A 26,753-nucleotide genomic window follows, 5' to 3' on the forward strand; every position below is an offset into this window, starting at 1 on the left:
TCTGACATTTCAAAAACACAAAACATACACATACACAAAGCACACACACAGAACTACCTGCATGTTCCTAAATTTAAGCAGTAAAGTAGCTGGCAATGAGATTAGATTTAACGATTCAAGGACTCCAACTCAAAAATTCCAAACTGTTTAAACTGCCAACACCAAAAGATGATTTGGGGCTGGCAGCCAGGGGGCAAATTACTGAGTGGAAAAATAGTACCTGCTGAAAGGAATCCTCAAACAACGTTTTTCTTGTCACTGTAATCTTTATGTGCTGTGGCATGGCCAGTTGCTGAAATATAAAAATGACTTATGTCAACTCTCACCATTTAAAATGGCCTATCAAAAAACCAAAAGGATAAAGTTTTATTTACTTTTATCTCTGTTTACAGAAACAAGTAGACTCTGAATATGAATTTATATGCAATAATGTGTAACCGTGCATTTGTGAGCATCTACAGTTATAGATCGTTTGATCATTTGGTATATAAAATACAGAGGAACACAAGATCTCATATGCACAGAGCTTACTGAGTCAAATCTTTATTTAATTTTATTTTCAAAACACTAATTCAGTTTCTTGCTTGTCCAGTTGATTATAAGTTTGAAGTTTAGAAATATTCATCATAGTAACATTTTGAATAGTACATTGATTTTATTTAAAACCCATAATGAAATTATTAATTCAGTAAGTATTTATTTATACATCAGAAATAGTTGATCACATCTGAGAAAAATACTCTGAATATAACTATATGTATTTGTTAAAGTGATATATGCACGTATGTACCAAATGCTAATATGAAAGAGGTTGGTTATAATTTATAAATCAGAAAATGTTTCAGTTCATTTGAGGATTTCTGCAATCTGAACATAATGGATATTGGAAAGAGAATAACTATGTTTCCTTATTCAAATGGTTTCAAATTTATTATTCTGGACAACAGAAGCGACAAATTATCTAACTGATAAATCTATTTCTTTGCCTTGAAATAGGAGATTCTGATGTTTTTCATTTTACCTCTTTTTCTATGAGTTATTTTCACAATCACTGACTGTGTAATATAAGCAACATAAACAAACAAAGGGAGTACAGAAATATAGTCCCAATACTAACCTGACACCAGAACCGGAAATATTGAACCTTTGCCTTGAAGTCCCGTACATAGGCTATCTGGGGTCCATTGTCTCTGAGGAAGAATGGTAATATGACATAAATACCTGTTTGCAAGATAAAATATTGAGGAAAAGCAAAATACCATACCGCCTCAGTACTTAGCAGTCAAATACAAAAACACCCTAGCACAGCATACTCTTACCACCACCTTTTAAAGTTTTTATTTCCCAAGGCTATTTTTAAATAAAAGAGAGAAATAAATTTTTATCTTTTTACTTTTATATTTTTTAAGATTTTATTTATTTATTTTTAGACAGAGGGTGAGGGAGAAAGATAGGGAAACATCAGTATGTGGTTGCCTTTCAAGCAACCCCAACTGGGGATCTGATCTGGCTGGCAACCCAGGCATGTGCCCTGACTGGGAATTGATCTGGCGACCCTCTGGCTCACAGGCCAGCACTCAATCCACTGAGCCACACCAGGCAGGGCAAATTTTCATCTTTTTAAAGCTACTGTTGTAGACCCTTGGACAGTGTGGTTCAGTTGGTTGGGTGTCTTCTCTAAAACCAAAAGGTTGCCAGTTTAATTCCTGTTCAGGCACATGCCTGAGTTGTGGGTTTGGTCCCCAGTTGGGGCTCATGCAAGAGGCAACCAATTGATGTCTCTCTCTCACATTGATGTTTCTTTTCCTTTTTCTCCCTCCCTTACCCTGTCTCTAGAATCAATAAAAGAAAGAAAAATTTAAAGCCACTGTTGTGGGATTTTCTCTTATATACAGATAAATCTAACAGGACTAGGTAAAGTAGATTCTATCTGAGAATGTTGTCTATTCTCCAAATCCATTCTCTCCTTTGTCCTTAAATCAGACTCTTGATATTTACCTAAGCAGTATCTATGCAAATAAAAGTATCTGATAAAATGCAACATTCTTTCACGATTAAAAACATACACACAACAAACTAGACTAGAAGGAAACTACCTCAACATAATAAAGGCCATATAACAAAATCCTATAGCTCATATCACATTCAATGATTAAAGAATGAAAACTTTCCTTTTAAGATCAGGAATAGTGCAAGGATGCCTGCTTTCACCACTTGTATTCAACACAGTATTGGAAGTTCTAGCCAGAGTACTTAGGCAATAAAAAGTAATAAAAAGGCATCCAAATTGAAAAAGAAGGAAAAATTATTTGTTTGAAGATATGATCTTATATACAGAAAACCCTAAAACAAATAAACAAAAAACCCATTAGAACTAATAATTAAATTCAGCTAAGTTAGATATAAAACAGTACCCAAAAATCAGCTGTATTTTCATAAACAACCAACAATCTGAAAAGAAAAATTAAGAAAGTAATTCCATTTACGAATAGCACCAAAAACAACAAAACATTCAGGAATTAACTTAACCAAGAAGGTAAAAGACCTGCACCTTGAAAACTACAAAACACTGCATGGAAAGCAATTAAAGAAGGCAAATAAATGTAAACAATAGCCTATGTTCACAGACCAGAAGACTAAGATGTCAATACTAACCAAAGCAAACTACAAATTCAGTGCAATCCCTATCAAAATCCCAATGACTTTTTTTGCAGAAAAAGAAAAACCCACCCTAAAACTCACATGGAATCTCAAGGGACCCTGTAAAGCCAAAACAATCTCAAAAAATAAAAACAAAGTTGGAGGACTCGAATTTCCTAATTTCAAAATTTAATATTAAATATAAAGCTAAAGTAACCAAACCATACTGGTGCTGGAATGAAGACAGATATCTAGACTAATAGAATAGAAGGCCCAAAAATAAACTCTCGCCTATATGGTCCAATGATTTCTGACAAGGGTGCCAAGACCATACCATGGGGAAAGGAGTCTTTCCAACAAAATGGTGCTGGGATATCCACATGCAAAAGAATGAAAATGGGTCCTTACCTAACACCATTGCAAAAATTAACTAAAAATGGATCCAAGACCTAAATATATGTGCTAAAGCTATAGAACTCTTAGGCAACATACAGAATGGAAGAAGATATTTGCAAATGACATATATAACAAGGTATTTGTATCTAGAATATATTAAAAATTCTAAAACTCAACAAAAAATCCAAGCAACTCAATTCAAAATTGGGCAAAAGACTCAGACATTTCTTCAAAGATATATAAATGGACAATAAGTGCATGAAAAGATGCTCAACACCAAGACTCATTAAAGACATAAAAATAAAAACTACAATAAGGTACTACTTCACACCTACAGGACAGCATTATAAAAAGAAACAAGCAAAAAACAATTGTTGGTGAGGACTAAAACAAAACAAAACAAAACACGGAACCCATCTGCATTGCTCGTGGAAATGTAAAATGGAGTACCTGCTGTGGAAAACAGTATGGCAGCAACTCAAAAAACACATAAAACTACCATTTGATCCAGCAATTCCACTTCTGAGTATATACAGAAAAGAATTTAAAGCAAGGATTCGAACACTTATTAGTACATTCATGTTCACAGCAGTATTATTCACAAGAGCCAAAAGGGGGAAACAACCCAAATGTCCATGAATAAATATATTAAAAAATATGGTATATACATAGACTGGAATAATATTCAACCTTAAAAAATGAAATTCTGATACAAGCTACCACACAGATAAATTTTGGAAACATTATGCGAAGTGAAATAAGCACCAAAGAAGAAATATTGTATGATTCCACTTATCCTGAGTAGTCAACTTCATAAAGACAGAAAGGAGAACAGTAGTAGTTATCAGGGATTGGGGAGGAGGGTTGGATAGTTATTACATAATGGGTACAGAGTTTCAGTATAGGATGACATGGTTGCAAAATAATGTGAATGTACTTACTGCCATTAAACTGTACACCTAAAATAGTGAATTTTGTTATGTATGTTTTACCATAATTTTATTTAAAAAAATTTTTTTAAAGATTTTATGTATTTATTTTTAGACTGAGGGGAAGGGAGAAAGAAAGGGAGAGACACATCAATGTGCTGAGAGAAAGACTGATCAGTTGCCTCTCAAATGCCCCCAACTGAGGACCTGGCCTGCAATCCAGGCATGTGTTTTGACCAGGAATCAAACCAGTGACTTTTCAGTTTGTGGGACAACATCTAACCCACTGAACCACTCTAGTCAAGGCTACCATAATTTAAAAAACCCCTAAACAAAACATAAGTTGCTTTTCAAAAATGAAAAAGAAAAACAAAGTTAAGGGAGCTTTTAAGTTAAAAGGTAGTAGAAATGAAAGAAAACAAGCACCAGAAATCAGGGATTAATTGGTGAGCAGTACTGTACTTATAATTTCTAAATAGTCTCATTAAGTGCTGAGTGCACAGATGGTAACAAATATGAAAAGCCTATAGGAGAAAATATTCAAGAGAGTAGTGGCAATACAAAATATTTAGTGAACAGAAATCTATGGGCAGGCCAACTCAAAAAGAACTGTACTTCTTACTAACTCAGATATTTTACATCGAAATCTTGAAATCGGTTTTTGTTTTAATCTACAATGTTTAAAAAACTTACAGGGCAGATTTTCCAGTGCGAGGATCTATATAGGTGGTTGTTCTTCTATTGTGGTCCACAAAATATGGAATTCCATCCACTGTGAATCTCATTTCCCAGCCTTCAGGTAAGGGCTTTTCATTTAATTGACTAAACAACATAGGAAAAAATAAAAACAAACAAAAAAAGTTAAAGAGTTGCTTGTCTGCCAAATACAGAAACAAAAAACAAACATAAATGCAGTGGAAATCTTCTAGAAAACTATTTAGTCCAGTATATCTGGTTGTTTACAAGACCTCTTTACCTATATCCTCTTTATCCTGTAAGCATGTTATTAATCTGTCAACAGGTCCATCAACCAACCACCACTCAGTCTTCTCCCACCTGCATGACTTGTATTCCCCATCTATTTAATAACCCACCTAAACATCCTATGGCAACCAAATTCTACCCATTCTGCCTTCGAAGTTTTCATGTTCATCACTATTTTCAATCCCCAGCACCATTTTTACTCTGGCTTTCTTTATCTCAAACTTTCACAATAGCCACCTAACTGGTTTTTCCTGCCTCTAGTCTCACTCGGGTCCTACACTTGTTTATTTCATATTGCTGACAGAGTATTAAAATAGAGGTCTGATCAAATTAGTTCTCTCCTTAAGGTGACAGCACTGTTCACCACAACCAATCATACGATCTAAGTCTAAATTACCGCACCTCACTCACTCTGGATCTATACTCTGCCCTCAAATCCCTTCCCTGAACTCTGATTTCATAGTGTTTAACAATAACATCACCATTTCCCTAAGCATGACATGATCTGCCACACCTCCAAGCGAAGCTTATTCCTCTGTTAAGACAACTCAAATGTTCTTTACCAAGTATTCCTCTCTACATCCTTAATACCTACCTTTAAGACCTTGCTTCATCTCTCTAAACTTCAGTTTCTTTGTCCATAAAATGAAGATAATGTCTATGTAATAAGACTATAGGAGTAATCAATTAAATGATATAAGCAAAAAGCTTAGCATATAGTTTTATGACCAAAAGGGGGAAGTATGGACAAGAAAGTGGCCACATACTACTACACCTGAGCAGCTCAGGAGAGGCCCGCATGGAGGCCTCACAAACTCAGAGACAGAACATACCACATAGGATAGTCTGAAATTAAAACTTTCTAACTAAAAGTGGTTCACAGTGGAGGGCAGTATTTTTCCCTATCAAAGGTCAGTCTTTACCTTAACTGAGCCTATCTGTTGTCTTTTTGCATACAGAATAACATACATGATTAAGAAGGCTTTGGAATAACAAAGTCTTCCAAAGACAAAGTCTTCCAAATAACAAAGTCATTTCTGCCCTCCACTTCCACCCCTTAAAGCAAAACCACTGCACCAGGGCAGGAGACCACAAATCCCCTCATTGTAATTATTATCATCGTGTTAATTGTTGGCTTTTAACTATCTTGTACCCACCTATTTAAAAGACGTATGTATGTGTAAGCCCTCAAACTGTTATTATTCCTCCTACTATATATTGATCCTTCTTTTCAGGTCTCTCAAAGTACTTCCTTCATACTGCTAATCACAGCATTTATCAAGTATTTCAGCTTGTGTTGTCTGGCAACAACTTCCCTCCCTGAAAATATTATTATATATGAATTTTAAAACAGTAACTACATTATAAGGCAACAGTGACTTAACTTGATTTTCATTTGTTATATATTAAAATAATTGAGGCATTAGCATATGTATTCAAAACTGCATATTCACTGAACCTGAGAAACTTATTTTACATTTCAAAATATTACACTAGAATACTAGAACGAGTAGGAAACTACTGAATACCTCTGATGGGTCTGGTGAGAGAGCAATGGAAATGTTCAAGTTCACATGAGAAAGGAAGAAAGAGTTGAAGGCACTTAAGCTCACTGTTTCAGAGAGCTACAGTTGCAACAGGAACGTCATTTTCTTCAAGTGTACTTTAGAAGAACAAAAGTCTGAGAACGTACTCTGAAAAGTCAGAGTAAGAATGTTCTGTTGCACAGAATAGTTATTTTATAAACTATGTCAAGAGGCTACGAACATTTAGTTGTATTCACAGAACTGAATACGATGTCAGATAAAACAGACTACCAAACTTTTTAAAGCTATCACTTCTGATTTGTTGTAATTATATTTGCAAGACAGACTTAGTAACAAGTTGTTGCCTCTAAAAGCAAAACAAATCAAATAGACCTGGGTTATTTTTATTATATGTTAAAATATGATTCTGACCTTAGCTCTGAAACTTTGAAGGTCTATGGGGGAATAAAGAAATGGCAGCAAATTACAGTAAGCTGACATGGTCTGCTCTATCCTTAGAGACAGAATTTTTTTCCCCACTCCTCACTAGAGGATGTTTATTGATTTTAGAGTGAGAGGGAGGGAGGGAAGGAGGGAGAAGGAGGAGAGAGACAGAGAGGTAGAGAGACAGAGAGAAAAGACAGAGAGAGGGAAACATCAACTGGTTGCCTCCCATAAACGCCCTGACTGGGGTTCAAACCTGAAACCTGGGTATGCGCCCTGACTGGGGGTCAAACCTGCAACCTTTTGGTGCACAGGACGATGCTCTAACCAAGCCACCTGGCCAGGACTAGAGATAGAATTTTAAAGAGGAATTAGGAATATTACTTTTGAAATTCTCAATTTTTCCTTTTAGGGAAATTAAAAATATTTACGTTAAATACCATAACTTTATTTAAAAATTTGTGATTTGTTAGTACCCAGAAATAGATTTCAAATTTAAAGCATGCCTTTAGAATAGCAGTTCTTAAAACTCTGAGCCCTGAATGTGTTAAGCGAAGAGTTAATCATATCTAAAGAAAGGTCTGGTCTTTGCCCTAGGCTACTGGGAAGTACTCTCTAGGCCTCTGGAATGTGTTTTATGATGGAGACGTTGGGATATTCTATATTGATTCCAACAACTGAAAACTAAAGGTTTTAGATCAAACTCTGGGGAATGGCTGGAGGCTAAATGTTAGCCATACACGCAGTACACGATGAAGCCTTAATAAAAACTCTGGATATCAGAGACTCAAGTGAGACTCCATGCTTAGCACTATTCCACACATACTGTTCCACATCAATTCTGGATGTTTGGAACCATCTCAGACTCTGGCCTTTGCATCTCTTCCTTCTGTTGGTTCTTATTTGCAGCCTTTCCCTATAATAAATGTGACTGAGGTCAAGAGGCTTCAGTTGAGTTCTAGTTTCTCTAGTGAAAGTGATTATGGGGACCCCTGAAATTTGTAAAATTTGTAGCCAGTTGGTCTGAAGTGAGAATAGTCCTGGGGACCTCCGAGCTTATGGCTAACGTCTGAAGTTAGGGCAATCACGTAGTGACTGTGCTCTCTGACTATATATACCTCGCCAAATTCCTTGCAGAATGGAATCCTTCCAGCAGCCTGATAAATGCATAGTATTACATATTATTATGGGCCAAACTGCTACGGGCCCTGCAAATTCCTATGTTGAATCCCTAATCCTCAGCACCTCAGAACGTGACCATATTAAGAAATAGGGTTGTTGCAGATGTAACTAGTTAAGATGGAAATGGTAGGCCACTAATATTATGACTGGTGTCCTTATAAAAAGGGAAAATTTGAACACAGAGACACATACACTGAAAGAGTGCCTTTTCAAGCTTGGAGTTAAACTGCCACAAGCCAAAAAGACCACCAGAAGCTAGGAGAGAGGCCTGGAACAAGTTCTTCCCTGCTGCCTTCAGAAGAAGCACAGGCCTCCCAACACCCTGATCTTGTAGCCTCAACTATGAGACAAATTTCTGTTCAAGCTACAGGTACTTTGTTAAGGCGGCCCCAGGAAACAGATACACAAACCATTACATAATGTTACAAAGAAAAGCAATTATATATACATAGTTCTCAAAACATTAAAAAGACAAACTTATAATGTGTATCAATCTATTAACTAGCAAGTTCCTATAATGATGTATGTAAGCAATATTTGATATATCTGCAACAACTGCAGAATGATATAAAAAACCTGTGATTTCTACTGATGGCAAAGTCCTAGGCATTTCTAATTTTCCTATGGTTGTAGCCTACAATCACAATGGAAGAAAACATTCAATTTCAGGTAATGTTTAATAAAAATGAATGTTTGATTTTTTTCCCTCCCTAAGTGATATTACTTCCTGAAGTTTATCCAGTAGATTCCAGGTTGCAAAACCCTACTTTAGAATTACTTATCTGGTCTTATTAATAATAACTAGTTTTCTTTAAATATGTAAGTATATTGGCATATATCATTGAGATTTTTTTCCCTTAAGAGATCCACATTTGTTGTATGAAATAGTATAATTTTTTCCTCTTTATAAGGTATGTGGGTGGCTAATGTTTAAGGCCTTTAGGGAAAGAATATGCAATTGGTCTTTTTAATAAATGAATCAGAAATAGGGTACAATTTTTAAGAGGTTATCTATAAACTAGTAACTGAAAGCTCTTACCCTTGACTTCTGGGGTCTTCCCATTGGGTAATACGAGTGTTGTGGTTGACAAAATATACTCTACCATTGGTGTCCGTTCTCTTCTCTTATATTAAAAAAAGAAAAAAGAAAAAAAAAAGAAAGAAAAGAAAGAAAAGCATTAGAGTTGGCATAGTCTTCTTCCTCAAACTAAAATAATAAGATGAGCTGAATTTGTTCATTTCTTATTATACTATTTATTGGTTTTGTAGTTTTTAAATCACAACTCTCAAAGCTTTAACTTTCACTGTTAAATTCACATACGTGCTAAGTTATAAAAATATGATTACATTCTAGAAGCTAAATTTTAATTCACAATATCCTGCCCATAGAACCTTTCTGCTCAAGCCAACGAACAGTAGCATTATGAATTAACTGTTTTAACTTTTCATAGATGACCTCGTTTATCCTTAACAGTCCCATGGGGCAGGTGGTTTTAGTTTATTTTGACAATAAAGAAACTCAGACAGGTTAAGTGATCTGCCCAAAATCTTAGAATTAAGTGGCAGTGACAGGATGGAGACTCCGGCCTTCGGTCAGGGATTTTTTTCATACCAAACCATTTTACTTCTTAAAACTTAATGGGGGTGATATATCTTAATCGTTTGTTACCTGCTTGGCATTCTTCAACTGGGGAAGACATTGTTTCAAAATATGTCCTGTTCCGTAGTATGTCCAGCTCCCAAATCCTAAATATCTATAGTAACTTTCTGCACAAGGGATGGGCATCTGAAGCTGCTGCTTGTCCTCCCCATTCCCTCTTACTTTAGGATTCTCCTTGTTTTCTTGTTCCCTTTCTAAAAAAAAATTTCCCTGCTTCCCTGTGCTTTCTCATCAAGGTCCAGAGGGCATGTGAATGTAATTTCCTCCTTTAATAACCACATAGTTTTGAAATTTTTGTTAAATCTTCACCTGAGGATATGTTTATTGATTTTAGGGGGGGAGGGGGAGAGAGAGAGGGAAAGAGAGAGAGAGAAAGAGACAAAGAGAGAGACAGACAGACACATATCAATGTGAAAGAGAAACATCTATTGGTTGCCTCCCATTCGTTCCCTGACTGGGGATCACAACCTAGGTATGGGCCCTGACTGGGGGCTGAACCCACAAATAACTGAGAAACCCGCCCAGGGCATAGTTTCAAAATTTTAATGTTCTGTTGTTCTGATCTATTGACTTCTCTGCTCCATTACCATTAATTCTTCAAAAGATGGGTCTATTCCTACATCTGAGTTTTTAAAATTTGGACAAGATGTCTCAAAATAACTGAAGTATTACAGAGTGTTAGAATGCATTCCAACTTTTTAACAAGCATTTTCTAAAAATTAATAATTTTCAAATAAAATTTTAAACTTAATTCCATGCTGATAAGGCCAATTTTTATTTCCTGTGGCTTGAAAAGTTTTATCTGTTTTTCAAATAACATTTATTTAGATCCTCTGATCTTTAAGCAAGGTATTGAAGGATGAATCTCATAAAATTAGTATTTGTTAACGTTTAACTATGTCTCCAGCACTGATTCCAAGATTTCAAGTAGCAGTGATGATATAGGGAGGGGGAGATTAAGGAATATATTTGTATCATGAGTATCATGAACCCACTCCTGACATATCAGCTAATTTCTGTATTAGCTGAGACTGAAATAGAAACATAACTCCAGGTGTACATGATATACAGAAAAATGGGACTCTGTATCCTCTGACACACTGAATATTAACACTGGCTTCACTGATCACGGCATCTTGAGTGTGAAAACATGTAACCAACATTAAGATCCATTCTAAGGCAAAAAGAAGCACCCACAGTACTACAGCTGGCTACACGATAACAAAGTTAGTTCCTGGCAGTCATTATAACTTAAATTTTTTAAATATACTCGAGAATCTATAAATTTCTTGATTCCAAAGAAATTTGATCACCAAAAAATAATACCCTAACTGCATGGCTAAGCATATATTCATCTTTTATCTACCATCTAAGTTCAGATTTCAGGGTCAGAGATTTTCTCTTCAAAAGCTAACATGAAGCAAGATAAAGTTAAGAGAAAACTTATTGTCTATTATGTTCTAAGTGTATACTGCTAGTACCAGCATTCCTTGGGAGAGGCTATAAAAAACAAAATTTCAAAGGTGGGTGTACTTGCAAACTGAAAGTTCATCTACTCAATGAGAGGAAGAACTATGGCTGTGCAACTGACATTTTACTTTGTGGAAAAATCACATGATAAACAATACTGAAATTACTGAACATCAAACCCTGAATGCAAATCAGAGCACTTCTTGACTTGATGAATAAAACAGTAAAAACCAGAAGCTTCTTGTTGTTCTATGTATTCTTTCATAGCAACTCTGAAAATAAGAAAATATCTTTATACTTGATGGGTAAAGCCAGCTATATGCAAAGGCACATTAGACTACACATTTGAACCAAAAATATTCTGTTATCCAGCTTCTATAGTTTGTGTGTGTTAACAAATTCACTTCAAGGCAGTAATGTCTAGTCTTAGCATGTAAAAGTCTGAAAGGGTGAGGAAATCGGATTTAAATATATTTGTCAATTCCATAACATAAACACAGAATATAAACTGTGATTTTATTTCCTGGGTCAATCCTGAGGGTATGTCAGGTGGGTCTCATCTGTCACAATACCTGTGTTGTTGCTGGTTCCACAAATAAGACATATGCCCCAAATGCAGAGTCATAAGCAGTGCTTAGTCTGAGTAATAGGATGATCATGAACTCATTTAGGAAGGAGGGCACACTTCAACTTGAGGAGTGTGACTCCTAAAAATAAGCAAACTATATATAAAATAAACAAGGTAACACTTTTACAACCTGGATAAGCTGGGACCGGGTCTTTAGAGGAGGTATTTTAAGGAGATGTTAGCAAACATGAAAATGGGAAAGATCTTGACGATGAGAATAATGGTAAATACAGAAGGCAAGGAGCAGCTTGCAGGAAAAGCTTTCTGAATAAAAGCAACAATGCCTGCAATTCATGCTTCTATGAGCAAGAGGCAATTTTTCTTACAGCTGCTCTGGAGGAGTGAAATGGTCTATGTTTCTGACAAAAGCCAACTGGATCGTGGTTTTTCTGTAATAAAATTAAAAGAATACATAACCTTCACATATATCTTTTCAGTGCATCAATTTCTCCTCTGTAATATGACACAGACTCAAGAAAAAGCTGAGAAATGCATCCATGTCAGGGAATACAATCTGACAGGTCTGGTTCAATACACTTCATAAAGACAACATTCCCTCTTCTAAAGGAACTTGATGTTAACCATACACTGAGGCTCAACAGAGACAAAACACTCCTTACACCAAACCGCCAGGCTTTGATGAAGACAAATTTATAACTTTTATATGGCCTCCTTTTGCTTCAAACTAGTAACATTTATAAGTATGGCCTATTATATTTTTTGACTCACAGGAGTATTGAGGATAAATAACCTCTTAAGAGCAATGGGGTTTCTCAAACGTAGGCTTATACAGCCAGTATCATTTATTGCCCCGATTCTTGTGATCTTGACATATCAAATTTTCCCCTCCATTCCTCAGTAGAGTAATGCTAAAGCAATCTATCTTAGGGACCAGTGCTTCCCAACAAAGGTATCCAGAAATACCACTTTCTGAACTGACCCCAATATTATGAAATATCTGCAGCTCTGTCTCCATAACAGGCTTTACTTTCCTGTTTTCCACTTTCTATATTCTCTTTGGCTCCCATGAATTGTTTCTATAATGTCAGACGGTATATTCTAAAAATGTGCCACAGTGCTATGATATATAAAGCAGAATCTGGTGTACATATTAAAGTTTTAATAATTAAGGTATCAAATATACTTGATAACAGAGCATGTTCATGTGCTCCATGATATAGGACACAAGTCACCATCCTTACATGTTCCCCTTCCACTGCTACCAGGTAACATCAACTCAACCACGCTGTGAACTGTGTTTTGGAAGCACCATGTAATCAAAATAGTTTTAAAGTTAAAAAAAATAATAATTATTATTCACAGAATGTGGCAAAAATCATTCAAAAAAATCTCATATACCCTTCAACCAATTTCCCCCAATGGTGACATGTTATATAGCTACAATATCAAAGTCACGAAATTGACAATGGTAAATATTCACTACAGATTTTATTCAATTTTTACCAATTTTTAAAAAGTTGATTTTAGAGAGAAAGGAAGGGAGGGAGGGTGGGAGGAAGGGAGACAGAGAGAGAGAGAGAGAGAGAGAGAGAGAAAGATGGATTGGATGCCTCCCATATGCACCCTGAACTGGGACTGAATATGCAACCTAGGTAGGTGCCCTGACTAGGCATCGAACCCGCAACATTTCTGGTGCATTGGATGACACTCCAACCAAGTTAGCCACCCAGCCAAGGCATCAGTTTCACCAATTTTAAAAAATGAATTCATTTATGTCAGTGTATAGTTTCATACCCTTTTATCCCATGTACAAATTTGTGTAATCAAGGTACAGAACCCTTCCACCACCACATAAGAACCATTTATCTTCTGTATGTGTACTAATCCACTGGCTGTCTCCTGGTACCTATTAATCTGTTTTCCATCTCTACAGTTTTGTCATTTTGAGAATATTGCATAAATTAAACCGTATAGTACATGATCTCTTCTTTTAAATCCTCACCTGAGGATGTATTTAGTGATCTGAGAGAGAGGGAAACATCAATATGAGGGAGAAAGAGAAACATCGACTCATTGCCTCCCATACGCACCCCGACCAGGGATCGAGCCTGCAACATTTTGGTATATGGGACAATGCTCCAACCAACTGAGCAACCTGGCCAGGGCACAATATATATAATCTTTTGAGACTGACTTTTTTCACTAAGCATAATGCCCTTCAGGTCCATCAGATTGTTGTATGTATCAATAATCCATTTCTTTTTATTGCTGAGCAAAATATTTTTAAAATTTAGAAGAATAAAATAATTCTGAATACCAATAAAAGTTTACTATAATAAAAGATCAACTTAGAACTTTTGGGAAATTTAATGCCTATTTAGCATTTTGAATTAAACACACCCAAAAATATTCCTAGAGATTCACTCAAGCAAGAGCAAGATATTATCCACAAATACCTGATTTTAAAATGACCAAATTCACCCTGGCTGGTGTGGTCAGTTAGCTGGAGCCTCATCTTATAAACCAAAAGGTTGCGGGTTCAATTCCCAATCAGGGCACATACCCAGGTTGTGGGGCACGTATGAGAGGGCAACCAATCGATGTTTCTCTCTCTCTCTTTCTTTCTACCCCTTCCTCTCTCTCTAAAGGCAATTAAAAAAAAGTCCTCGGGTGATGATAAAAATAAATTTTAATGAAATAAAATAAAAATGACCAAATTCAATGAAAAAATTCATACAACTTACCCCATCCAGGTGGCAGGGGCCCAAGGGGATCAAATTCTTTATTTTGTGATGCAGCAAACAAATCTTGCGTCTAAAGAGAAGAACAAAAAGATGAAATACTGAACTTAAATGGACAACTAAATTCTGATACGCTTTCCCTGGCCATGTGCAACATAACACACTCTTACAGAGTTCACATCTTAGAGAAGTGTCACACCATCATGGATAAAAGTCAAAACACTCTGGTGGGAAAAAACATCGTTGCAAACAGTATTTAATGTCTGAAATTCAAATACTACAAATACATAACCCTCATCCCCAAATGACCATTTTTATCCTTCTTAGCTACAAATTATTTTACAGAAATACAGGGGTAGGTAAAAGTAGGCTTAAAGTGAGTACATAAAATACAGAGTTTATTCTCATATTATTATTTATTATTGTATTATTTCCCATATGAACAACAGTAAACCTACTTTGCCCACCCCTGGGTATAACCCTCCAAAAGTTATTTATAAGTAACTGTCATTGGAGAACTGACAAAAATCTTATATTTCTAACTCAAAAAGAGAGGATCACATACAGAACATAGTATATATACAAAGAACTGTGGGAAGAGAATTGGGGTAGCAGGAAGAACAGGCTGTCAGGTGCGTAAAAGGAAAGAATTCCAGGTGAAAGAAGTTGACAAGCTTAGAACTATATAGAAGACTTCTTAAATTTCTGTTTGCAATTATCACACTGGCGGAGAGAAAGGTTTGGTTAGATAAAAGCAAGTCAACCACTGGAAAAAGACATGCAAATGTAATACTGACTCTGTGTAAAGTTAATGAGTGTGTTTGGTTTAAATGTATAATAAAGTAGGGATAATTTGTGGTCTCTTATTAAGATTTGGTTAAGCTCTTTCTCCTTTAATGATAAGGCAAATAAATAATAGACTCTGCTTTAAAAAAATTATTACGGAAAAAAAAAACCCACAAGTAAAATAGGACAGTGTAGCCCTTACACCCAGCACCAAGACTCAACACATTTCCTTATCTTTATTTTCCTATTCTTCGCTGAAGAAAATGTCATCATTTCACCCCTATGTATTTTAGCATGCTTTTCTAAAAAGTATGAACATACTTTTACATAACCACAATACCATTCAGACACCTAACAAAAATCGATGTTGGTTTCATCATCTAATACCCAATCCCTAATTAAATGCCTCTAACTGCTTATTTGTTCACATCAGAATTCAAAGTCCTCACTTTACATTTGATGCAGTCCCTTAGTCTCAATCTATATTAGTTCCCCCCACTCTCACTGATTTATTGCAGAAATAGAGTTAACTGATGAAAAGCTTTATAGCATATGAGAGATATCCTCATTTCTGATTTAACAGTTCTTGGAAGACAGACCTATCAAGAACTGGCCTTGCTCCTCCTGATAGACACAATTATGAAAAGGAGTAAGAGTAGGAGGCCAGGAAGGAACACAATATAAGGTTTGAACCCTGATTATAGAACAGGTCTGAAAAGTTTGGCATGTGACAAACTATTTTGATAGTTTTCTCATCCAAGCCTTTCCCTCTGGCTCTCCCTAGACAGATAAGCTGGGAAGCCATGAGCTAGGAAGAGCTATCACACAGTGTTACAGCATCGACCATATACATTCTGAAGTTAAAAGTGCTGGTGTATAATAGCCTATTGCCCTGTAGCCAGAGTCAGAACAAAGGCCATTTCATATGCCCAATAAATAGACTTTCTCAGCAACACCCCAACACCCCATAACTTTTTAAGTAGCTCGTACTAAGAATGTTCAATTCATTCGGTTCAGTTAGTAACTCTGGCTAAGGGTAACTAAAATAAGTTCCTTATGATTTAAAACCATTCTATAGGGAAGACAGTGATAGACAGCTGTCTACGAAAGGTGACAGGAAAAACTGTTGTATGAAAAAAGTTATCTCAGTCATAACCAGGGAAGGCTGATAAGGGTGAAAGCGTCAGTGAGTGACATCTATTATGGGGATGAGGTAAGAAACACACAGGAACACAGGGAAAATAAAATAAGGTGATACCTAGTGAAAACAGGAATTTATTCTGATGGAATCTAACAGGAATTGTATGGATGGTGGTGGATGGGACAAGAGAGCAATGGAAAGGGTAAGCTTTTCTTGAACTCTTGGAGAGTTGACTTTCTTCTGTTTCAGTTCCATATACTACTCAAAACAAATCCCTCATTTGGCACATAGAATCAAATTTCTCCAAGGACTATTCTCCTTTCCACAGAGAAAAGATCTGTGATACTTTATTACTAGAAACACTGTAAAATTCCTAGCACCAAAGACTGTATAACAAACCATTAATACCTTTTGGTGGATATTACTATTGTTGCAGTATTACTCTAAAGAAAGATATGTACATTTTAAAGATTTATTTATTTATTTATAGACAGAGGGCAAGGGAGAAAGAGAGGGAGAAAAACAACATCAATGTGTGGTTGCCTCTCACACGCCCCCTACTGGTGACCTAGCCAGCAACTTAGGCATGTGCCCTGACTGGAATCGAACCAGCGACCCTTAGGTTCGCAGGCTGGTGTTCAATACACTGAGCCACACCAGCCAGGGTGAAAATATGTAAAATTTAAATCGTTTCCAAAAAGGAAATGTTTTTATACCAAAGATAATTTGCTTTTGAAGCCAGAATAATATACTTAGCATAGTCCTGTAGGAAGTTAAATTTCTGTAGTCTCCCAGAGCACCATATAATTTATGAGGTATACTTTACCTTTATACATTACAAAATGATTCGATTCTATCATTCCGTACAACCACTCAAGAGTCATGTTCTTAGACTCAAGTCTTCAAATGTTCTTCTAAGTTAGGCACTACTAAATTTAGAACTGTTCTAATTCTTTTCAAACTGCTTGGGTTTGTTTTTACTATTCTTTTGTCCATGGATTTTAAATTATCTTAGTATCCTTTTTTACTTTTGACATTAACAAAACAAAGCAGGTTGAACTTCAGGAAATTTCAAAGAGGAAGAAACAGATCACATACACAGGATACTTGAGATAAGGTCTAAAAAAATTATCTGTCAACAGCAACAAATGGGTTGCCATCCTACTTATACCTTCCTTCTAATTAGTGCTTTACATTTCATATGCAGGAAAAGGTTAAAAACCAAATACTCTTATTAAGTTTATAATGCAACAAACAGGTTGCTCACCCCATAAATGAATCTCTGATTAAACTGCTGTATTGCTCCTTGACGCTGACTACGGTGGAGCTGCCACTGTTCATAGTTCCGGACGGATTCCAGTGTTGGCCTCTGCCATGTGGTTGTTCTTGTGAAATGGTCAACATAATAAATACGTCCCATGTTGTCAACCCTGCGTTCCCAGCTAAATCAGAAACAAAAACAACCTAATTCAACAAACACTTGTGAAATAGATAAGAATTAAACAGGACTTCATCTTAGCCCTGGTGCACATTTGGTAACATTTTATCTTGAGAAACTGCTTTTAATTTACCTGAAGCCTTTTATTTTATGTATTCTTAAATAGTTTGTAAGTGAACTTAAACACAATGTCTAGCAAGTAAGTCTCAAATAATCATTAAGGAAAAAGTTCTCATTTTCTTTCCAAAAAGCACTTTCCACAAGAATATAATTACCTAATTTATCATTTCAAATGGGAACATATTAAGTAAACATTAATATAGTAACTTTGTCATTTCTATCTAGTTGATTGGTTAGGGTTCTTTCCAATATTCTGATGATCATACATAGTAAAATAACAAATAATTTAATATATCAAAAAATTTTTCTTCCTCTGCATTATTTAAGATAAATTTCCAGAAGAGAATTACTAAGAGTATGTATATTATTATTGTTATATACACTTTCTGCAAGAACTGTAACTACCACCAGCAATGTTTGAGGCAAAGTTCCTCCACAATTTCACAATGAATATTATCTGATAATTTAACAAGTAAAACAGTACCTTTTAGGTGTGTATTTAAGATCACTAGCAAAACTAAATATTTTCATGTTTGCTACTGACTTCCCTTGAATAACAATATTTTCCTTCCAATTATATAATGTAAATTTTCAGTGTTAACACCCTATTATTAATATAGTCTTTATTCCCCCAACTATTTTGCGATGACTTCATTATTATATAATAAAGTTTTTTCAATATAATAGGGACTTTATCCTCATATATATAAGGGCTACAATTCTTATTCAAATAATTACTCTTGGAGAAACTAATCCTAAAACCCTGTAATTTGAGGTGGTTAAAATTCAGAAAGGAAAATTTGGGAGTAGCAAGACCTATAGAATCTCTAGGTCAGAAATGAGTGAAATTTGAAATCATTCATTATGCTTAATCAATTCTGACTCTTCTTTCTAGTCTGCACCTACCATAAAACAATGTGGATAAAGAAAAGACTGACAGGAAGAGTCAAAGTAAGAAAGTAGTGAAGATTTTGTACAGACACAATCTATAGTTCTGAATAAATACCTTTTCTCTTCTGTAATTCAGATACTTACTTAGGAGGTAGAGGTTCTGGTCTATCCCACGTTGTTCTTTTTTCAATATGATCTACGTAGTAAACTCGCCCATGCTGGTCCACTCTCTGCTCCCAACTTAAACACAAAATTTAAAAGGTTGGAATGGTAACTTTATTAGTAGCCTGGCTCTTTAATCCTGTCTTTGCCTTTTTCTCTTACATGACCATGTTATAGAACTGAAGTAAGTAAGCATGTCAGTAAATAAAGAAGATACAAAAAGAATTTAGGAACAAAATCAAGAAACATTATTTTGAGGGTGACACACAGTGGATGAGATTACTTCTGCAGAAACACAAGCTCTAATACGAGTGTCCAAACTTTTGGGGTCTCTGGGCCACACTGGAAGAAGAAGAGCTGTCTTGGGACACACATTAAATACACAAACACTGATGAAAACTGATGAGCAAAAAAGAGGTTTTAAGTAAATATACGATTTTGTGTTGGGCCATGGCTGGACACCCCTGCCAGGAGAAGCCTTGTATTTCTAACAAGGCTTGTGATTGAAACTCAGGAGACAGTCTGTCTCAATCTGATCAGGGTATTTGCAGGACTTGAGTGGAAAAGAAAGCTGTAATTAATGCTATGAAATCTAAAGAAAAACTAAAGAATTACTAACTGAAGAATATAAGGCTTTATCAGACATGTCTCTGCACAGTACAATGGACAAAGTCATTCTAAATATTTCAGTCTTGGTAGGTTATCTCCAAAGTGAAGAATACTAAACCGTTGTGGCTTAGAAGTGCCAATCACTTCTAAGAGCACCCAGTTTCTCTTTGGTAATCCCTCACACAAACAACTTTCTAATTTGGCTTCCCATGGAGGCATTCCAAAAGGAAAAGAGCCTAACTACCCACACAGGTATTATATAATCTGTTTAGAAATTAAAATTCTCATCATGAGAGTTTATTAATATATCTAGCAGTCAGTTAATTTTGATTAGCATTCTGAGCTCTATATGAATTTGAATGAAATAATGTATATACATATATAATCTATTAGAGTATTATTAATTTAGAAAATAACAAGTAGTGATTAAAATGGGATCATGAGCCCTAGCCAGGTGACTCAGTTGGTTAGAGCATCATACCAATATGCCAAGGTTGTGGGTTTCCTGCCTGGTCAGGGCACATGCGAGAACCAACCAATGAATGCATAAATAAATAGAACAGCAAATTGATGTTTTGCTTTCTCTCTCCCTAAAAGTAAGTTAAGAATTTAACAATAACAAAAAAATGGGATTGTGAGTACTTGTTTTCTCAGTTTCCTAAATTATTACTACTTTGCTATAATGACTTTACAATGGAAATTTTATTTTAAGTAATTTTTCTTCCCTTAAAAAAAAATATATGAATTAGGTGGCCTTTTTTACTACTTGACCTTGGTCAACTTTCTATGGTTCAGTGTCTTTCAGTAATTTTTAAAAAAAGAAAAGAAAAGAATTCTTCCACTATTCTACTTTGCCCTGGAAATGAGGGAGAAAATTTCAAATATGGGGAGGTTTTTGTTTTTGTTTTGTTTTGGGTTCAGTTTGACTCTAGATTCCCACCAAAATCAGTTACAACTGCTTGAGGACAGTTTTTTAAAGAACAGAGCTCAGTATTATTTTCCTTAAAATAAGTACATGCAGAAGCCTAAAGAAAACAAATGTTAACCAAAAACAGTTACTCACCCAGGTGGTAGGGGAGCTTGGGGTACAGGATTTAATGGCCTAGGGCCAGAGCCTCCAGATATAGTAAGAGGAATTATTAACCCAGACGTTGCTCCCTCAGATGTATTTGAATTTGTATTTGTTGCAGGCAGAGAGCCTGTACTAGATCCATCACTTTCAGAAGTGGCAGAAGGTGAACCATTGACAGATGCTATAAAAGATTTGGGAAAAACAGGAAAACAATCTATTATTTTTCAGAAATCAAGATAAAATTTTAACTTTAAGAAATAAAAAGGCAAATGAAAAATATAAAATTTAGTATGTGGATATGCAGAAAATAACTTAAATAAAATAATGAGAAACAGCCAATGGTACCACTAAGCAGGCTTGTTCACATTATTTTAGGTTCTGTCTACCCCATGTCCTGTTACTAATTATAAAGCACAGATTCTGATTTCCTGATGCCACAGGAAATAAAAACTTTTACAATAGGTAAGGGTATTCTATAATATTATAAGTTCATTTAGTAATTTTCCAGATCCTTACAATTATCTTTCCTATGAGACCTTGCAGATAGATCAGAGGTCAATTTTGATATTATAATACAGAAGACATGACTGATAAACAGTAGTATCTTATAAATAGTTACTGAATACATATTACATCTTCAAGAAATACCTGTTAACAAAAAATTCCTGAAGGAAGTCACCAGTATTTTGACAAAGCAATATTTGATTTTAAAGACTGAGAATATATTGTTAACACAAATATCTACAGAAAAAGCGGGAAGATGTAAATTAAACACAAAGTCATTTACTGAAATAATTTGTGAACAACCAGTTTACTTTTCTAATGATATTTGGTTTAATTATTTTACTAACATACTAGCAGAGGAAAATTATAAAAGATTAAAAGATTTGTTCTGGCTGGTCAGGAAAAAAATGGATATTCTACCTGTAGATGTTTACATTTTTACTCCATGAAGTAGGTTCATTTGTTATAAAAAATTTTGCTTCAAAATCTGAATATCATTTAACATTACTTGTCACTTTATTAATTATCCTTCTAAAGGATATAATGAGAATAAGCAACCAGATCCTTGACTTTATAGGCGTACTTATGTCCACACAGTTGTAAACCCTGACAGAAAGCTGCAATCTTATCTGTACTGCCTATACTTTATATAATGTACATGTGATTTACACTCTGAATCAACCACGTGACTCAGTAACTTCAACCCTGGAGGAAAAACTTAGGGAAAAGGCATGTCTTAATTACCTACAAAAAGATCATTCTTGGCCAAAATTTTAATGTAAGAATACAGCTAGAAAACCAACCTAAAAGATCCTCTTGACACTTACCTGAGGACCAATTCCCAACAGAATATTACTTATAATCACAGTATAAGAGCTATATCCCTAGGGTATGGCTGGAATACACACCTGGTCTACGTGGAGTAGGTGGAGGTGGTCGTGAAGGTCTTGGAGGCCTAGAAGGTTTAAAACCACCATTTGAGAGTGATGGAGAATTATTCCCATTGACCCTCCTATTTTCACCAGACCCTGCATCCTCAGGGTCATCCGATCCATTTGTGTTCACTCTGGGTAAGAAGAAGGTAAAGAAAAGGGAGAGGTGGGAAATGATCTTTGAACTTAAGCAAAACCCATAAGACAGACCAAAACTGAAAAGTTTTAGGAATATGAGAAAAGCCTTCTAATTTCTGGCTAGCCTTAAATATATAAACAGCCCTTGCGTAGGGTCTTATATATAATCCTCAGAGCCCATCCAGAAATAGAATGAGAAGTCAGGGCACAGAACCACTTGGAACCATTTAAAACCATTAGGCACACTGGTTCAGATTTCAAATAAGTATATGAGGCCCTGTATAAGCATAAACATAATCAAATTTTCAAAATCCCAAATGCCTTAGAAAAGGGCATACTATTTTATCACAAGCACAGATAACTTCATAATTTTCTTGATTTCCATTGGCTTTTAGGTTGGGGCAGGGCTGACTGTTCCCATGGCAGGAAAAAGAAGTACACTTATTTCCCAGGGTATGTGCTCCCCCAATCCCAGCAAATGGTATGGAAAATATTCAAAGTTAATGATCTACAGGAGAGGTGCCCAAAGACCTTTTTTAAAGGAGCTATCTTTTCTTCAAAACAATGACATCAACTGGAGGGAAAGAAAAAGGGAAGAGAACAGTAATAGGAAGTATTGCTACTGCCAGCTAAATATAGTTGATTCCTTTTCCCATGGGGAATGTACTCATGAATTAAAAAATAGAATGTGAGTGCCCTGGCCAGGTAGCTCAGTTGATTAGAGTATAGTCCCAATGCACCAAGGTCACAGGTTCAATCCCCAGTCAAGGCACATGCAAAAGTCAATGAATGAATGCATGGATGGGTAAAGCAACAAATCGACGTTTTTCTCCCCAGGCAAAACCAAAGCCAACAACAACAACAACAACAACAACAAACAAAAAAAACAGACTGAGTTAGCCAGTTTGCAGATGTCTCACCTAAAGCTTTGATAAGTATTATCTGGTAAGTAGTAAACCACTATACAGTATTAATCCATAATCCTGGGCCACGATCCAGAACAAATCTAAACATATTAAAATATTAAATGATTTCAAACTAAGTTCCCAGAAGTAGTTCAGAACCTTTCTTCTTCTTTTAATTAAAAAAAAAATCCTCACCTGAGATTATGTTTATTGATTTTAGATACAGAGAGAGGGTGAGGGGAGAGAGACAGACAGACATCGATGTGAGAAACATTAATCAGTTGCCTCCCATATGCGCCCTAGCCAGGAATAGACTCTGCAACCTAGGTATGTAACCTGACCAGGGATTGAACCCACAACCTTTTCAACTCTCCAACCGAGCCACCCGGCCAGGGCTAGGGCCTTTCTTCTTAAAGTATGGTCTTTGAACTAAAAGCCAAGGGCAACACATATAAGCCTGTTAGAAATGCACAATCTTGGACAACACTCTCAACCTACTATACCAGAACTAACGTTTTAACAAGATCTCCAGATATGTGTAAATAGTAGGATATGACAGACTGCTTTGGGAATTCCTCAAATGCTTATTTAGAATAAAGGGGAGGGCTTAGTAACTGGCCATCAGCACCTGACCTGGTTAGTGTTAACTGCCTGAGGAAGGCCAAGGCAACCCTGGCTTGATGCATCCTCAGGTGCTTCACCTTAATCCTCTGTTGCAGTATTTGGCAGTGTTAAACAACCCATCTTTTAAAAGCATTTTTCTCAACTTCTGTGACAATGCTTTTCTCATCTTATACTCTAACTCTAACCATTCCTTATTCAGTTTGTCCTCTTCCTCTCATTCATTAAATATACATTCCTGAAAGGACACATGGACAAAACCAAGGGGAAGGGTGGAGGCGGGGGAGGGAGGTGGGTTTGGCTGGTGTGGGGTCGAGGGGTGGGGAGAAAATGCAGACAACTGTAATTGAACAACAATAAAAAAAAAAAATCATTTCAAAAAAAAAAAAAAACAACCCATGTTCCTAAGGTACTATTCTTGTCTTCCTTCTCCTTCTCCATGGATTTTCCCCTACAGTCTCAAATTCCATGATTTCAAAGATTATCTCTCAAATGGTTCCCAAATCAGAATCTCTAATCTTTGTCTTATTCCCATCCTCTGGTACCAAATTATCAGCTAAATACAAAAGAAGTTGGTTCGGTAGGTGACATTGCTATCCTCCCAGGCAAACTGACTTTTCTTCTCTCCTGTGCCTCTTAACACTCACTAAATCCCACTGATTTCACTTCCACATTCTCTCTATTCTTCTACCACTACTGCTCTGGTTTTAACCCTCAGTGGACTAGAGTAACAGCTTCCCACATAGGTCTTCCCACATTCACTCACCACCACATAATCCAAACTACATACTGCTATCAAATAAAATAATTTTTGCTGTGGAGTTTTGATCATACCAATGCCCTATTCAAATATTTTAGAGACAATAGAAAAAGATTCTATAAGCCCACATTTGCAAACTGAAATCACTATCTAGCTCCAACTTCTATAACACTAAAAATAACTAACATTTATTGACGGCTGAGCACCCACTTACATGAAAAAAAAAAAAGCATTCCATTTTAGGCAGAAGTAAGGCATGATAATTATGAGCTCGGGCTCTGAAGACAGTCCCAGGTTCAACTGTGGCACTTAAACCATAAAACTCAGGCAAATTCTTTTCCTTTTTGGAGCCTCAATTATCTCATCACCTATAAAAATGATACCTACCTACCTCACAGAAATGTCTAGGTCCTCTAGGTCTCAGAAACCTAGGAGACACTATTCCTCAGATTATTTATGGTAATCTGATTCTTAACTGACTGATCCTACCCTCAAATTTACCATCTACCATTTCCAACTTTCAATTATTCTTTCAGCTAAACACTAAAGATTTCCAATAAAACACTCTGAGTTCTTCCCCACCTTTGTGACTGTTTTTCTTCTTTCCACCTATAACTTCTTCCTCTCTCCAATTCCCCCAAGACATGCACACCCACATTACAGCTATGCTTTATGATCTCAGGTCAAATGCTATTTCTTCCATGAAGCTTTTACAGATTTTATACAATTTAAGTTTTTAAAAACAATCATGTATTATTTTCTAACAATAAATCAGTTCAAAAAAGAAAAGATTAAACTAGCTCTGAAATAAAAGAATAGGGATTAAGATGGAGTGACATTTCTGGCACATTCTCCAAGCCTGAATTTTCGAGAAACAGACTTTGTTACATAACCAAATAGATTTCCCATAATAGTTTGTCATAATCTAAGAAACATCTTTACCTTGGCCCAGCAGCATCAGCATCACCATCACCAGGAAACTTGTGAGAAATGCAAATCTTGAGCTCTACTCTAGAAGTGTAACAAATCAGGAACTGAAGATGAGATTTAGCAAACTGGTTGAACAAGTCTTTTAGATGATTCTAATGTATGCTAAAGTTTAAGGAACATGCCTATACTAAAACAGCACTATTGGTTTGTTTTAGTTCCTTTAACAAGAAGGTGTGAAACTAAAGGCTAAAATGGGATCTTGAAAACCAACACACTAAATAAACAGAACTGTCAGTGTGAACTCATCAGACTATTGTCTTTTAAAGCAATTAGCTATTGCCAGGCAGGTGTGGCTCTGGTAGTTGGAGCATCATCTCCCAAACCAAAAGATCACAGCTCTGCTTCCTGGTCAGGGCACACACCTGGCTTATGGGTTCAATCGCCAGTCGGGCACATATGGGGGGCAGCCTATAGATGTTTCTCACATCTCTCCCTCTCTCTCTTCCCCGCCTCTCTGTCTCTCTCTCGGAGATCAATAAATGTATCTTTGGGCAAGGATTAAAAAAAGATAAAAGCAATTAGCTACTAATTATGTGCTACTGTACTTTTGTTCCTTTGCCCCACAATCTTACAAACCTTGGCTTATCTCACCATACATAATATATCTGCCCTACCCATAAGATGTTTATGGTCAGGATAAAGAACCAAGATGCTAATACAATAAGGTCATAAGAAATACACAGATCAAAAAATAAGTCAAGAAGGCAAACATCTAACAACAAAATCTTGAACATCAGAGACCAATCATCTTGATACTTCATAAAAATGACAGAAGACAACATTAAGAAATACAAAACATCCAAACATGTATGGGGGAAAGCAGACCAACAAGACTGCATTCATGATACAAGCAGGGACCCCCCCCAAAAAAAAAACCCTGGGGTTATCTTCTGGAGGACGGGCCCCTTGTAGTACAGGCTTCCTCAGCTAGGTGAGTGTTCTAGGAACCCATCTGCATCAGTGCACCAGCTGGCGTTGTTGTGAGTGGCTGAGTTTGGCTTCAGTGAATTTTTTTTGAAGACTCTTTCAATGTGTTTCCCCATTTCATGATGGGTGATTTATGAGCACACCTGCCCACACCCCACTGAGTGTCGAGCAGTTTTTGACCAAAAGCAGCATGACC

General features: G+C 36.0%; 1 protein-coding gene across 8 annotated transcripts in view; it reads right to left on the reverse strand.

The window, feature by feature from the left end:
• The window catches only part of ITCH (itchy E3 ubiquitin protein ligase), a 106,069-nt gene that overhangs the window by 18,405 nt on the left and 60,911 nt on the right, over nucleotides 1-26,753 (reverse strand). For 5 of the 8 annotated variants that reach the window (XM_053925971.2, XM_053925970.2, XM_053925973.1 and 2 more), the window contains exons 8-17: nucleotides 25,583-25,651; nucleotides 22,193-22,350; nucleotides 20,772-20,961; nucleotides 19,082-19,177; nucleotides 17,756-17,930; nucleotides 14,565-14,634; nucleotides 9,141-9,225; nucleotides 4,659-4,787; nucleotides 1,118-1,190; nucleotides 221-292 (exon numbers count right to left, since the gene is read on the reverse strand). In XM_053925971.2, the coding sequence (XP_053781946.1) occupies nucleotides 221-292; nucleotides 1,118-1,190; nucleotides 4,659-4,787; nucleotides 9,141-9,225; nucleotides 14,565-14,634; nucleotides 17,756-17,930; nucleotides 19,082-19,177; nucleotides 20,772-20,961; nucleotides 22,193-22,350; nucleotides 25,583-25,651 (1,117 nt within the window). The remainder of the gene's footprint in view (nucleotides 1-220; nucleotides 293-1,117; nucleotides 1,191-4,658; nucleotides 4,788-9,140; nucleotides 9,226-14,564; nucleotides 14,635-17,755; nucleotides 17,931-19,081; nucleotides 19,178-20,771; nucleotides 20,962-22,192; nucleotides 22,351-25,582; nucleotides 25,652-26,753) is intronic. The other 3 variants (XM_053925975.1, XM_053925976.1, XM_053925974.1) reach the window with 3 other exon arrangements.

The sequence above is a fragment of the Desmodus rotundus genome, chromosome 6, assembly GCF_022682495.2.
Source record: "Desmodus rotundus isolate HL8 chromosome 6, HLdesRot8A.1, whole genome shotgun sequence".
Lineage (NCBI taxonomy): Eukaryota > Metazoa > Chordata > Mammalia > Chiroptera > Phyllostomidae > Desmodus > Desmodus rotundus.